Source organism: Chanos chanos, chromosome 3, assembly GCF_902362185.1.
Source record: "Chanos chanos chromosome 3, fChaCha1.1, whole genome shotgun sequence".
NCBI classification, from domain to species: Eukaryota; Metazoa; Chordata; class Actinopteri; order Gonorynchiformes; family Chanidae; genus Chanos; species Chanos chanos.
In genome coordinates this window covers 3,807,501-3,822,233 of record NC_044497.1, presented here as the reverse complement: position 1 = coordinate 3,822,233, position 14,733 = coordinate 3,807,501, and the positions used below count along the sequence as shown (strand labels likewise).

The window sequence follows — 14,733 nt, the reverse complement described above, 5'->3', positions numbered from 1 at the left end:
TTTAATTTTGACATTTACTTAAAGTTGCTCTTTTTGCTTTTAAAGTAACGCAAGCCCTTCGGATCTCAAATGTCATAAAGAGACATGTCAGAGCAAATGTTTCCTATGATCAGCTGAATATCATCGTCAGCAGTGAGCTGTTTGCTTCAGCATAGACTCCTTGCCTCCATGCCTTCTTATGCCTTCCTCCACGTAATTTACGATGACGACTCTTTAGTAAATCACTAAAAAGGTGCATGAGAAACTCATATTGCTTGTCAAGAAAGGACTAGGCAGGTAGTCCGGTCGTTCCTGAGTGAGGGCTAAGGAAACAGGGTTTATACAATCAGAGCAACCCCATTCTTCTAGAGAATAATATACAAGGCAAAACCATTGCTCACCCAGTCCCTCAGAATTGCTATTCTTCAATAGCTATATCGCAACATATGCCATGTGAGGGAAAGAAAGAAAGAAAGAAAGAAAGAAAGAAAGAAAGAAAGAAAGAAAGATGGGTATGGGTGGAGGGGATTGAAGCGGTAAAGCAAAGAGGTGTTGAGGGGCATTCCTCTCTTAACCAGTCATTTCATTTCCGTGTCATAAAGAAGAAGAAGAAGAAGAAGAAGAAGAAGAAGAAGAAGAGAAAGTGACAGAAATGGGGGGAGGAGAAGGGCGGGGGAGAGGAGAGGAGGGAGAAAGTGAGGAGTGTAAGGATAGGGGAAGGAGAGAGGCATGAAGAGAGGGGAGGGGAAAGATGGTTGGTCCTGAACGGGGTGTGATATGAGAAGAAAAACACACGGATTAGGATCAGCCATGTTGGGCATCTGGCTCTAGGACTTAACAGTGACAGACAGACGCGCGCACGCACACACACACACACACACACACACACACACACACAGATTGACCAGTCAGGACAATTATGAATACATATTGCAGCCTGCTGAAACAGTAGAGTAAACATGGTGGCTAACAAACTTCATCCGCTTTGTTTTTGGAAGACAACCAAGGTCTGAGATTCTGAGCCAACCAAGCCCAACAAATCTCATTAAAATGAAAGCCAGAGATGAATTTAAATAAGGGGGAAAGCTCACCATTTTTTTCCCATGTCCAAGATGTTGTTTGTTTGCTGGCAAACAAACAACAAAATCTGGCATATTCATTTAGTCGTTTATTGCATTTTCATTAGAGTTCGCCCTCTACGAGGACCTGAAATGTAATCAAGACAGCATATAATCAGTGGCCAAATTATTACTTACATTCATTTAGTTTCCAGATTGAACCCTCTCAAGAGAAGTCTGAACTTTTTGTGGTACTGATTTCACAAAGTGCGGGAATGCTATGAACGGTTGGTTATGCTAAGTGCACATTCATTATGTGATATCATAGTAATCATGGTTTTCTGGACTGATGCTGAACACAAAGTTAACGAGTCACGTAAAGCAAACTTGCTGTCGTTTTCCTGGTACCACTCTGAAACATCACACTGCCACTTTCTGAGTATCCATGTGAAAAAAGTGAAGTGTAACCGTGAATGGAAGCACCTGGTCATCATCAGTGTTCAGGTACACAGTGATCAAATATTGATATCAGGGGAACAGATATTGCAGGAAAACAATCCATCCACACACCATCACCAGCTAGCAGCCAGCTTGTGCTGTTGATGCAAAGCAAGATGGATCCATTTACTGCTATTACCAGGATGCAACGAGAGCCAGGATTTTTTTTTGGACCGGGTAATGTTTTCCACTCTTTGGCTGTTTGGTGATGGTGATTGTGCATCCACCAAACCCCCTTCTTCATCTTTTAAGTTGACAGCATTGGAACCCAGAGAGGTTTTCCACCACTGTAGTCCACCCATGATGGGGCTTGATGAGTTGTGCGCTCTAAGATAGCACAGTCTTCAATATAGACCAGTTTTACTCTGTAGTTATTTTCCCATTTGTGGTCTAATGGTAGCGTGGCATAATTCTAGCCATTCTCTTTTGACTTTTTCACTGACTCAATGCTTCTTGGTTGTTTCATCAGTCTTGGTAAGCCATAAACTCCGCTGTGTGTAAAATGCCGAGTATGGCAGATGCTTTGAGGTGTGAGTATTTTGTTCCGATATTTGAAGTACTTGGCAACTGCTAAAACCTTGAGGCGTCGTGACGTTGTCATAGCAACCCAGGTTAGCTTAATGTCAGAGAGAATGCTTGCGGATATACGTTGTGTCTCTAAGTTTCACGCACTGCATTTCAGCAGACATGAGGCTGGCCAGTGTTGGGGCCCGCCTTCGACGGGCGGCAGAGCCATCTGAACCAGAACCGGAACCAGAACCAGAACCGGAACCGGAACCGGAACTGGAACCAGAGCCAATCCCAGAGCCGGAGGAACATGAACATTATCATCACCATCATCACCTAGCACCACCACCACACCACCACAACTTTGAGAACATGAAGACGAAATTCATGAACGAAATGGGACATTTAACCCGTGAGTGTTCACCAAATGCTTTAGAAAATCCATAACACAAACGTAAAATGAAATGTTGCCCATCAGAGCTCAGCAAAGTCCTTTCTTTGTCTTTGTTAAAAGCCATGCTCATTCATTTCATATCAATTTGTTTACAATCACTTCAATTCACTTTGCTCCATTGTGCTTTTTATTATTATTTTTTTTTTTATCCATTTCTGATTAAATTCACAGGAGACAGCTAAAACACAAACACGGGTTATTACAGAAAGGAGGGGGGGTGGGGGGTGGGTAGACGGACCAACTCTGGTCATGTTACTGTGCTCAACCTGAGCATTTAATGCAGACATTTATTCACCTCTACAGCAGACGCTTAACCTCACAGTAATCTTCAGAGCCACACTGAGAGCTTCTAATCCTCTGTAATGTATCTGGTAACACATGGACTTAAATGCTGTTGTAGACAAAGGACAAGAGCAAGCAAAGACAGTGAGATGGTCGGTATATATATATTACGAAAGGGGGTTCAGATTGGGTAGCTTTGGAAAAAAAGTTGTGTTTTAACTTTCTGTCATAACTTATACCACAGGGTAAAACAACAGTGTGAGCTATCTACACGTTGTCATAGAATGTCCCATCATCTACATCTCCCAGTTCTCACAGCCATGAATCTAATGTCATTTCCTTCTCATTTATGAACAGGGCACGGTGAGAAAAGTAAGTCCATTCACATCTTAACTTTCACAGATATCGTCGCCTCACCTTCTGTATAATCCCCAAGCTTAGACTCCAAATCCGCTTTGATACAGTGGCACGGCCTAATTGAGCTTCCACCTGCGGTGTGATTCCCTCTGTAGATGTAGCGAGAGACACTTTGTGTTTGTGTGCTTTAAATAAACCATGTCCCATGTGTCTATATTATAATATGTCCTGCATGGCTATATACACACATATATAGATATTTTGCAGGCTTCTGTGAAATACTGTCCTGCTACATAGCAGTTCTATTGTCTGGCCTATCACAGCCCTGCTGATAATCCACTGCCAGTTTCTACTATGTTTTCTGACACCTCATCCACAACATTCACCTTCCATTTATATAGTCAACCTCCAGACCACCTGGTGTGACAGTAGCTCACCTCTGGACAGTGATAGCTAACCTCAGCGGACCATTTAGAACAACAGTGCTTTTTTTTATTCCCTTTTTTTATGTTAATGTTACTGTAAAGTTTCCATTTATTTTACCTGTGTTAGAGAGTGCCGTCTTGGACTGTTTGTAGAATTGTAGAAATTGTGGACAGAGACATCAGGGTGAAATCTGATACAAGTGAAACGAGAGGTTCTGGCAATGGAATATCAAACTCGCTATCAGCTTGCTGTACAGTAATCAAGGCCTGACTTATTGCTTGGTACAATAGAGTACAGGCATCTAGTCAAGTCGTGACATAAGCGCTCAGAGCTGCTTCTCTGCTGTGGGTTTTCACTGGTTGCCATGGTGACTGACCTGTTTTTTTTTTCTTTGCCTCTGCAGTGCCCATGTGGGCAGTGGGTGCCATAGTTGTTGTGGTCCTGCTTCTGGTGGGCTGTTTCGCTTACTGCGTCTTCAAAAAATGCTTCGGAAAAAAGAAGAAATCCAAGAAAGCCAGAGAGAGGAAGGGAGGAGGTCGCAGGAGGAAAGGGGCAGAGGAGGGTCAAGGAGAAGGAGGCCCAAAAGTAAGACAGAAAAAAACAAACAAACAAAAACAAAAAACCCTGCTGTGATTCCTGCTTCTACATAAAAAAAAAGGATTTTTAGTGAGCACACTTAAAGATAATTGCTTTTACAACAGTAGCGTAATATTACATCCACTGCAATTAGGCTAAAGGTTCTTACATCCACTCTGATTAGGCTACAAATTTTCACATTTACTGTAATTAGACTGCAAGTGATACACTCTGTGTCATTTCATCTATCACACTGTCCTTAAATCCAATCCAGTCCAGTCAGAGAGAGTGAGAGTCCAGATACTGGAGTTCACTACTATTATTTCTCTCCTCCAGGAGGAGGGTGAGAAAAAGGAAGGAGAGGAGGAGAAAGAGGAACAGGAGAACGTGGGCAAACTGGAGTTCACCTTGGACTACAACTTCACTGATGCCCAGGTCAACCTTAATGTCATTGTTTACTGGTATCAGGTGCAGTAGGGTATGCTGAGATATTGTCAGGCATGTTGGTTGGTATTGTCAAACGACCGTTAACGTCACGGTTCAGGGTCTGTTCAAGGTTGTCTGTGAGTGAAACAATATTTACTTAATCTAATGTCATAGTTCCTCAGTTATTCTTTTTTTCTTTTTAATAATTATAATTGATTTCTCTCTGTAGCTCATCGTGGGTATACTTCAAGCACAAGACCTGGCCGCCATGGATATTGGGGGCACTTCAGACCCCTATGTCAAAGTCTACTTGCTGCCAGATAAGAAGAAAAAGTTTGAGACCAAAGTGCAACGGAAAAATCTGTGCCCGGTCTTCAATGAGACCTTCACTTTTAAGGTTTGCCCTCGATCAGACTGTGTGCATGTGTGTGTGTGTGCATGTATGTGTGTGTGCATGTGTAATAAATGTATGTAATGAGGGAATTTACCTTCTCTCTCTCTCTCTCTCTCTCTCTCTCTCTCTCTTACTCTCTCTCTCTCCCCATCTGTGTCTCTGTAGCAGTTAATATTGATGTCTCACGGTGTTGTCTCTACCTATCTAAAATCCTAAATTCCCAGAAGTCTCTGCTTCCCCACACCAGTTTGTTTGTCATTCTCTGATTGACAGCTGTCAAGGCATCCCTGAAGATATCAGAAATCAGCACAATGCATTTTTTGGACTGCCGCGCCAAGGAGTTCTTTTGTAATAGGCTATTTAATTATGACTTGAAAGTCAAGTTTTAGCACAAACAGCAGGAGAAAGAAACACATTTGAAATTAATCAATTACACTGACACTGCTGGGATACAGTTTAGAACCCATGATCACTGAGTGACTGTTTGGCACTCACTCACTCACTCACTCTCTCTCTCTCTCTCTCTCTCTCTCTCTCTCTCTCTCGCTCTCTCTCTCTCTTTCTCTTCCTGGTTCCCTGTTTCAGATCCCTTACGCTGAACTGGGAGGAAAGACTCTGGTCCTTCAGGTGTTTGACTTTGATCGCTTTGGCAAACATGATGTGATTGGTCAGATAAAGATTCCCATGAACAGCGTGGACCTGGGACAGCCTCTACACGAATGGAGAGACCTGGAAAATGCGGAGAAAGAAGAGGTGGGTGACTTCTTCCTTTCATTGTGCTTCATCTGAAAGTGTTGTACAGTGTAAGATTATAGTGACGTCTGAACAGACATGGTTCATGATAGGAGAACTGTTTAACCTGATGGTCTTATTACCATGGATACAAAGAAAGCTTCACACCTTTGGCGCCGCGTTACTGTTAGAGCCAAGAGCAAAATACAACCGGTAATGGGCAAATGGCAGCCATCACAGACAAAAGGGAATTTAGCATTAACACCTAGATTCTGATTTGCATCAAGCAACATAGTAAACCTATTGTCTGTTTGCTTCATGGTATAAAAGGCCGATCACGGTAACAGTTCTCTGAGTTAAGCTTTGGCGCAAGCAGACGTGCTGCCGGATTCCACCACCACCAAATAAAGCTTTTCTCCAAGCGCGCTTTTGCTCCGGTTCATTTACTTGTAAAATCACAAGAAAATCCAACAACAGTCTGACTGTGGACAAAGGGTTTCTTTTCTTTTCTTTTCTTTTTTTTAAATTGGATTAAAAAAGAAAAAAAGCAATAACATACAAAAAGAAAAAAAGAAAAAGCCATCTGTTTCATCAGTGTTATTATTAGAAAGACCAAGAGACTCCCTGTAGAGAAGATCCAGAGTAATCAAAACGACTTTATTAATACAACCTTACCTGCCAAACAAATCAAAATGAGATGAGTAATACAGCCCTCTCCATGTGTTACAGCAAGAGAGACTGGGAGACATCTGCATCTCTCTGCGCTACGTCCCCACAGCGGGAAAACTCACCGTTAACATCATGGAAGCCAAGAATCTAAAGAAGATGGATGTGGGTGGTTTATCAGGTGCCAGGATGTTTCATTGTTTCAATCCACCTTCTTTTTTATTTTCATTCTAATGCCCCAGTAACAACAAATATTCCGTATCTTCTTATGAGTCTTTCACGTAAACATGAAAACACATGAGATTGGATTTTCTCCTCTTACATAAATCCCACGTTTAATCAGATATCCGCAGGCAGTGTTTGTATTGAATATCAATATGACATTAAAGCGCAGACATCATCGTATTCACATGCACGGGCCACAAAAATAATTCCGCCCATTCTGTCCACTCCAGATCCATTTGTGAAGATTGTGTTACAGCACAATGGCAAACGTCTGAAGAAGAAGAAGACAACGGTGAAGAAGAACACCCTGAACCCGTACTTCAACGAGAGCTTCAGTTTTGAGATTCCGTTTGAGCAGATACAGGTAAAACACCGTCATACTTGTCCCATCAGTTCCAACACCAGAGAATGAAACACAAATCAGACAAGCTACTTTGCTCCTGAAATATCTTATCTTACATCTTATACACTTATATACTTACTTCTTTTATATAAATATGTGTGTGTGTGTGTGTGTGTGTGCGTATATATATACACACACACACATACATATACCTACACATACACACACACACACACATAAACACACACACAAATATATATATACATATATATTTACAATTCACGTTATTGTCTTTGTTCAAGAACAATGAAACTGAGCAGTGTAACAGAATCTCTGGTCCTCACTAACACCTTTTTTTGTCCTCATACAGAAAGTACAGCTCCTCATCACTGTTTACGACTATGACAAGCTTGGAAGTAACGACCCAATTGGTAAAACCTTCATTGGATATGGTGCCACAGGGGTTGGCCTGAAACACTGGTCAGAGATGTTAGCCAATCCGAGGCGTCCTGTTGCCCAGTGGCACACCCTCCAGCCGGAGGAGGAAGTGGATGCAGCCCTGAAAGCACCCCATCGCTAAAAACAATCATCACTAGACCCCCCCAACAGCTTCACCTCCCACGTTAAACCCAAACCCACTGCGTAACCTAAGACTTCATATTCAACAGTCACATATTAAAGCAAGTGATTCTGCAAGTACCAAATCGCGCAACAGTTCTAATTATGGTCTACCATCTTAAAGCTGATTATTACTTGACTGACCTATGCATGTTTTAAAAAAAAAAAAAAAAAAAGTGTTTTAAATGACCTCCCTGTTCGCCATAGAAATTCATTTTAGTTGAAGGTTCATTTAGTTGTTTTTCTGTTTCCCCTGAGGGTAGGTTTGTTTTTTTTTTGTTGTTGTTGGTAAATCTTTGTCAAGCTATTGTTCAGTGTGTGTCGTTTAAAGATTGGGTTTTATTGTCTTTTATTTAAATGATTTGTGTGATTTATTTAAATGAGTTGTCAATAGTAGTGTATGTTCATTCTGTTTTTGAATGTCTTTTCTTATAAAAAAAAACCAAAAAAAAAACTTTGTGGACTTATGGAAGCATCCCATGACTTTTTCCTGTGGCTCTCGGTGCTGGTGTTGAGCGTACAGACATTTCAGTCTACAGCTGTGTTCAAATTCAAAGTCAAAAAGAAAAAAAAAAAAAAAAAGCATCACGGAATTGCTTGCATGGCTAACATTTCATATTTCTACTTGGAGTTTTTAAGGAGGATTGGAACGTTGTGATGTGTGGCGGTTTTGTATGTGTCACTAGGCATATATGCAAATAAAAATAAAACTATTATACTCTGATATTTTTGCATGACCAACCAATGGAAATAAAGCAGATATTGTTTCAAGCCCACTGCCTCTGTCAGTCTCTCAAGGAGATGAGACGAGAAAAAAGAGAGAGAGAGAAGAAAGAGAAAGAGAGAGAGAGAGAGAGAGAGAGAGAGAGAGAGAAAACTGCTCCTGGTCCTCTGTTAGCCAGCCAGGTTGCTGAGCTAATGTTATCTTGCTAACACTACAGCTAAAAAAATGTTTCCTGTCCGCAGTTACATTAAGTGTATAAGAAACACTAATTAAAGTCAGTTGCGAATGTGTAAGTGTTTGATATGTTCTACAAATTATTGCAAAGGCAGAAATATCATGTCTGATGTGTTTTAGTTTTGTTTGGCTACAGTGAAAACCTTGAGATGCTAATGGTTAACCAGTTAGCTTCTGAGTCACCCAATTTAAAACTAATGCCAGTTCACTGCACATCAACTGGCTTGAAGAATGACACTTAAACCATTTTGCAACAGACAGAAGAGGCTGCTACAAACTACGACAGAAATTTCTTGTTAAGTTCTTTTACAGAGATCATATGCTGTACGTAATTACAGCACATATCCAACAATTTTTGTGTACCACACAATAATGAATTGTGCGAGAGAACTTGTTATTGGCTGGAGTTAAGGAGCTAGTAATTGTCAATCAAACGTCTTACATGCTTGAGTTCTACTTTTTTCGTAATGAAAAAGTGAATCAAGCAATGCGGCCAGCTACGAAACGTGTTGAGTAAGATATTTAAAACTGAGCACAGCACTGCTGTATTACATGTCCACCAACGTTCACGTCAGTTAACGTGATGAAAATCTCCCTGTCTTTGCCCTTCACCATCTCACTCTCTCCCTCTTCCTCCGTCCCTTTCTATCTGCAGAGGTAAAATCCCAGTATATTAACATGTGGCATGATGCAAATTATAGATACAAGAGGATATCTCACACACACACACACACACACACACACACATACACACACACGCACACACGCACACACATACACACACACGCACACACGCACACACATACACACACACACACGGGCACACACACACACACACACACACACACACACACCGCTGGAGGATTAAGTCTTTCCATATATATATATATGTAGAAAGATTTATATATTTTTTTTTCCTCTTCAGAGCAAAAACTGTAAATATATCCCATTTAATACCGTCTCTGCCCTTTCAGTTTAATCGACTTTGTTCTAAAAAAAAAAAAAAAAAAAAACAACCTCCCTGCACTGGCTTACCTCAGCCTCAGCACTTAAGTCTAGTGACGATATCAGATGGAAATACTATTTTAGTGAATATCCACTGCGATAAAGAAAAAAAAAAAAGAGAGAGATGTATTTTGCAGCAAACACGCGGCTATATCTCTATATCTCTGTTTCCAGGGTGTTCTGGAATACTTCAAAGTTCCTCTCCAATATCCAGTTGACATTTTTTTTACTGTAGATAAATCACAGTACTGATATGTGAAAAGTAATGATGTGAGGTCCGTGATAAAAAGACCGTTCACTTAAGGTTGAATTTTAAGCAGCCAGTCATTACTGAAAGGATAAAATGTTAAATGTGAATCAGATTACTTTTATTAAAACATTAGTGGTTAGGCAGTGCGTCAGTACATAAGATAGAATCCAAATGCTTCAAAAGCTACACAAGCAAAATATATATAAAAAAACACTACACTACCAAAAAGAAAAGAAAAAAAAAGCAGAACCAGATTAAATCAAAACATGTTATTACAAAAGAAGAAAAAAAACAAAAACGGAAGAAGATGCAGCTGTTGATTCATGGTACAATGAATTACTTCTGCAGTAAATTAAAACAGAAAGGCAGTAAGGCTGGCTGAAATCTGCGCTCTCTGTATTGGCAAGGATTCACATTATAACTATATTTACATTTCTTGGACATTACTGTAGTGTCTTCGTGTAAACTGAAAGAAATTATAATGGTCCACTGATGGCGTCTGGCTTTCCCTGGACACAACACCTTCTCAGTGAAAATCATTGAGTCATTAAAAAAAAAAAGTTTTTAATGTGTTTAATAAAAGAGCCCAGATTGTGTAGAACCGGGGTCCAGAATATTCCATGGCTCTGGCTTTCATTGAAGGGATGTCTGCACATCTGATCTGCTGCATTGCACAGACACTGAAACAGGTTTTCCTCAATCTACTGGGTTTTCATCAAGACTGAATGTCCCAAAGTCTGAGCTTCAATGAGGAGCAGATCACAAGGGACTGACAAAAAAAAAAGATTATCTCACATGCTGTTTCTCTAGTTTCTATTTTATTAACATCATCCACCTGACATTATGGCCCTCACTTGGCCATGATAAAGAAATGAGCAGTACTGCGTACTATAGAAAAATATTTTAGCAAATGTTCTGTGTTAAGACATCTGTGATTCCAGAGACATCTCTCTTTAATTCTTGAAGCTCCTTCACTATGCTGTGTGGTGCTGTGTGTTGTCAGTGACTGTGTGCCATATCTTCTGTCTTGCATCTCAAACCATATGTATATGTTTGCTCATTTGTTTTTTATGTTGTGCTTGTAATATTTGAGAATGCACTTTCATCTGTGATCACATGACAAGATCGTTTTTTAGGACGTTCTAACCAGTGACTGCTTTTTTTCTTCTTCTTTTCTTCTTTTTTTTTCTTTTCTTTCACCTTGGTGCTTTTCTTGGTTTGGGTACAGAGATAAGCACCTCCAAGTATGACCACAAGGTGGCACTTCACTGACGAAATTACAGACATTATACCATTATATGGCTAAGCCTGGTTTGTAACTTATGGAGTGCATCTGCAGTTATACACTGAGAGATAGAAAACAAAAAGATGTTTAAATGGTACTATGCTCAGATATGATATTTAATTCTAATGCTTACAACACTATTGCTGGAAGTTTCCCAGTCAGGTCACCGGGTAAACGCATGATCAGCGACGAAGACGTAATTTGTTTAAGAGGCAGTAACACCTCCTTTAGAGATATGTAAGAATAAGTAGTGCATTCTCCCACGTCTGTGTTGTTAAAAGATGTTCTACACTGCCTCAGAATTACAAAATTTCTTTCCTAGCATCCCCCCCCCCCTCACCCCCTCCCCCTCTCTGTTCAGTGTCATCGTGTCAAACTCAGACATTACGATTCTGCCCCCCCACCCCCACCCCCCACCTCACCCAAAAAAATAGGAAAAAAAAAAGAATAAAAGACACACAGATTTTTTTTTTATGTGGGAACACAAACTTAAAGATTTGCGACGCCATTGAAGAAAAAAAATGGTACAAAATGTATAGTACAAATGACCCTAACATGAAGAGATGCAAAAATTAAAGATTAGAAGCTTAGGAGTTTTTTTTTTTTTTTCCATCTCCTATCTAGTTTTAATAGGTGAAGTTAGGACTGCAGACTGTAGAGTGTAGACTGTAGACCATAGACTAAGTCTTGGTGCATTTGTGATCATAGTACATTTATAACAAAGATGAAAAATCTTTCACAAATAAGAACACTTCCTCCGGCTCATACAACCCTTTACCCCAAATCCTTCAGTTGGGATGTCAAATATTTCGCTTTCACAACTTCCTTCCAACTCTTCCTTCTAACTCTCTATTTCATCACCTTCAGTTGCAATGTTGACCCATGAATTTGTCTAGCCTTTTCATTATCCCATTGGCTGATTCTGCCATCTCCTAGGAGACAGTTCTTGTGTCCACCCCCCACCCCCCCCCCCCCCCCCCGCCCCCCAGAAAAAACAATAACTGCCCCTCTACCCTTGTGCCCTTGTCCAGCCAGGACTCCAATGACCTGGCTATAACCTCTGAAGATCTTCCATAACCCCCACCCCCCATCCCCCCCCCACCCCCTCCCACACACACACAAACACACACAAACATACACACACACACACACACACACTTTTACCCAGGTTATTTAATGGCTGTACTGGTGAAAACTGACCAGCACTGTTCCATTATATCCAACCCTCCCTTATACATTCACACAGACTCTCTCTCTCCCTCCCTCTCTCTCTCTCTCTCTCTCTCTCTCTCTCGCTCTCTCTCTCTCTCTCAGTCACTATCTCTGTCATGGTCATGTTCCTCCAGCACTAGCTCCGAGTCTTCAGCCATCTCGTGTAGCATCTGCATCTCGGGGCCGTCCTCGGTCAACATCTCTCCAGTCTCCCCTCCTTCCATCTCCATCTCGTCATCCTCTCCACCTTCCATTCCTCCGTTCTCCTCCACATCCGCTTCTCCGCTCACCTCCACCATCTCCGTGCCCTGAACCTCCACCTGTCCCTCACGGATCTTTTTCACATGGAAGGTGAAAGGCGGGACCTTGTACACGGCGGTTTTGGAACGGGCGTAGATGACATGATCGGGCGTGAAAGACTTCTTCACCTTGTCTCGGGAGGTCTTCATCTTCTCCTTGCGTTCGGGGTTCACGGACATACGGGTGCCGAGCTTGCCCATCTTCTTCTCGATGTTGTGGCGCGTCTTCTCCAGATTCTCCTTTGTCTTTTGTCGGGTTTTCTCCAGGTTCTCTTTCGTCTTCTGTTTCGTCTTCTCCAGGTTCTCTCTGGTCTTCAGACGAGTCTTTTCCAAGTTCTCTTTGGTCTTCTGTTTCGTTTTTTCCAGGTTTTCTTTGGTTTTTTGTTTGGTCTTCTCCATCTTCTCCTTAGAGAAGACGGTTTTGATGTTCTGGACACGCTGCAGACTGCTGCGTTTGATGCGTTCTGCTCGTGTCTCCTCGATGGTCTCCTCAATCTCCACCTCCTCGTCTGATGAAAGCTCTATCTGAGCCTTCTCACCATCTTCTCCACCCTCCTCTAAAGCCGCTCTCTGCTCCGGCGGAACCTCCCCCTCCACTGGCTCTGGAACCTTCATGGATTTGGCTACGGTCACTCTGGAGGGAAGTTTCACCTCATCCTGAAACGAGATGTAGCAGGGTTAATCAGGGGAAATTAATTACAACACACACACACACACGGTATGCATATATTACGGGGCAAAGACAATTAGACAACTGTCTTAGTATTACTTTAGTAAGACCATCATGTTTGGAAAGTCTGCAAAGTCAAGTCAGTTATGTTTGGATTCTGGATGCAGAGAAGACGGATAGATACGCTTAAGAAATAAATCGGCTTCTGTTAATGGTTTTTTAGCAATCAGAAGTACCAGTGCTGCCAAATGTCCCTGAGTATCTGAGGGGGTCTGAGGCCTAAGTGGACAGAGGAATAAACAAAAGAGAAGAGCGCACAGAGGTGAGGATATGTGAAGATGAGTGTGTGTGTGTGTGTGTGTGTGTGTGTGTGTGTGTGTGTGTGTGTGTGTGGCGGTTTTTTACAGGGGAAGTTGAGATATTTCTGCAGAAGGTGCGATAACAGCAGGCATGTCCTCCACACATCTTCTTCCAACTTTGCTTCATCACCCTTTCCCTTGTTCCATTTCCATCCTTCCACTCCACTATCACTCACTTAACATTTTTCCACCTTTGTCTTTTCTCTCCTCTGTGAATAAACCCCACCCTCTGTCTGAGTCATGCAACAGGATTCCCCCCCGACGCAAGACTTGCCAAGAACAATTAACATGTTTTCTTTATTTATCCTGCTTAATAGCCCTATTGTTCAGGGTCTCCACAACCGGTGATAGTGACCCAGAGCCTGACACTCACACACACACACAGATGCACACACACACAGATGCACACACAGATGCACACACACACACACACCCCTCACATCGACCCATCAACCCACAAAACACTTAAACACTTACAAATACACACACACACACACACACACACATACACACACACACACACACACACACACACACACACACAAACACACATTATTTATGCCCTGTTAACAGTCTTGTCATAATAGTTCATCCCTCCACCAACTGCACAAAACGAGTCATGATTCAGTTCATTAAAGTGATTCAGTTCATTAAAGTGACTCAGTTCATTAAAGTGACTCAGTTCATTAAAGCGTAGTTTATTATCTAATCATGAGCTGCCCCTCGTCAAGTGAAGCACTATATGAAGCCCCCTAAGCATCACAGCTTATATAGAGCAGACACCACATTGGCACTGTTATCTCTACACAGGTCTCTGCTGGCCCGAGGGGTGTGTTATGACTGGGTCACACCACGGTTAAACTGCCAGTGGACTATAATGCTATGGTAAACAAGTATGATTCAAGGGGGTTTTATGGACCACACCACGCAAACTGTGAGTTGTCCACTTACAGCATCAGCACACAGTGCACACATGAATACACACTCACACACACTCACACGCACATACAGACACACACGTACACACACACACACACACACACACACACACACACACGCGCGTGCGCACACACACACACGCACATACACACACACCCATACGCACACACGCATATATAATCCCACAAAGTCTCACAAATGCAAATGTGTGTGTA

General features: G+C 41.8%; 2 protein-coding genes across 2 annotated transcripts in view; one reads left to right on the top strand and one right to left on the bottom strand.

Moving 5' to 3' along the window:
* Window positions 1-2,222: 2,222 nt before the first annotated feature.
* syt5b (synaptotagmin Vb) lies at window positions 2,223-7,503 on the top strand. Its single transcript, XM_030770102.1, has 8 exons — window positions 2,223-2,454; window positions 3,965-4,146; window positions 4,477-4,572; window positions 4,793-4,960; window positions 5,543-5,710; window positions 6,419-6,536; window positions 6,811-6,944; window positions 7,294-7,503. Exons 1-8 carry the CDS (start codon window positions 2,223-2,225, stop codon window positions 7,501-7,503), a joined length of 1,308 nt encoding a protein of 435 aa, XP_030625962.1.
* A 4,687-nt stretch (window positions 7,504-12,190) lies between these two features.
* Window positions 12,191-14,733, bottom strand: part of cavin1b (caveolae associated protein 1b) — a 16,102-nt gene continuing 13,559 nt past the window's right edge. Inside the window, exon 2 of the mRNA XM_030770101.1 lies at window positions 12,191-13,207. Coding sequence (XP_030625961.1) covers window positions 12,350-13,207 — 858 coding nt within the window. The 3' untranslated portion in view covers window positions 12,191-12,349. The remainder of the gene's footprint in view (window positions 13,208-14,733) is intronic.

Bases quoted from the DNA above. Each gene is read 5' to 3' on its own strand.
- syt5b (XM_030770102.1), top strand. From the start codon at position 2,223: ATGAGGCTGGCCAGTGTTGGGGCCCGCCTTCGACGGGCGGCAGAGCCA. The intron at 4,573-4,792 runs GTCAACCTTAAT...TTCTCTCTGTAG, and splicing joins ACAACTTCACTGATGCCCAG to CTCATCGTGGGTATACTTCA. The intron at 5,711-6,418 runs GTGGGTGACTTC...CATGTGTTACAG, and splicing joins AAAATGCGGAGAAAGAAGAG to CAAGAGAGACTGGGAGACAT.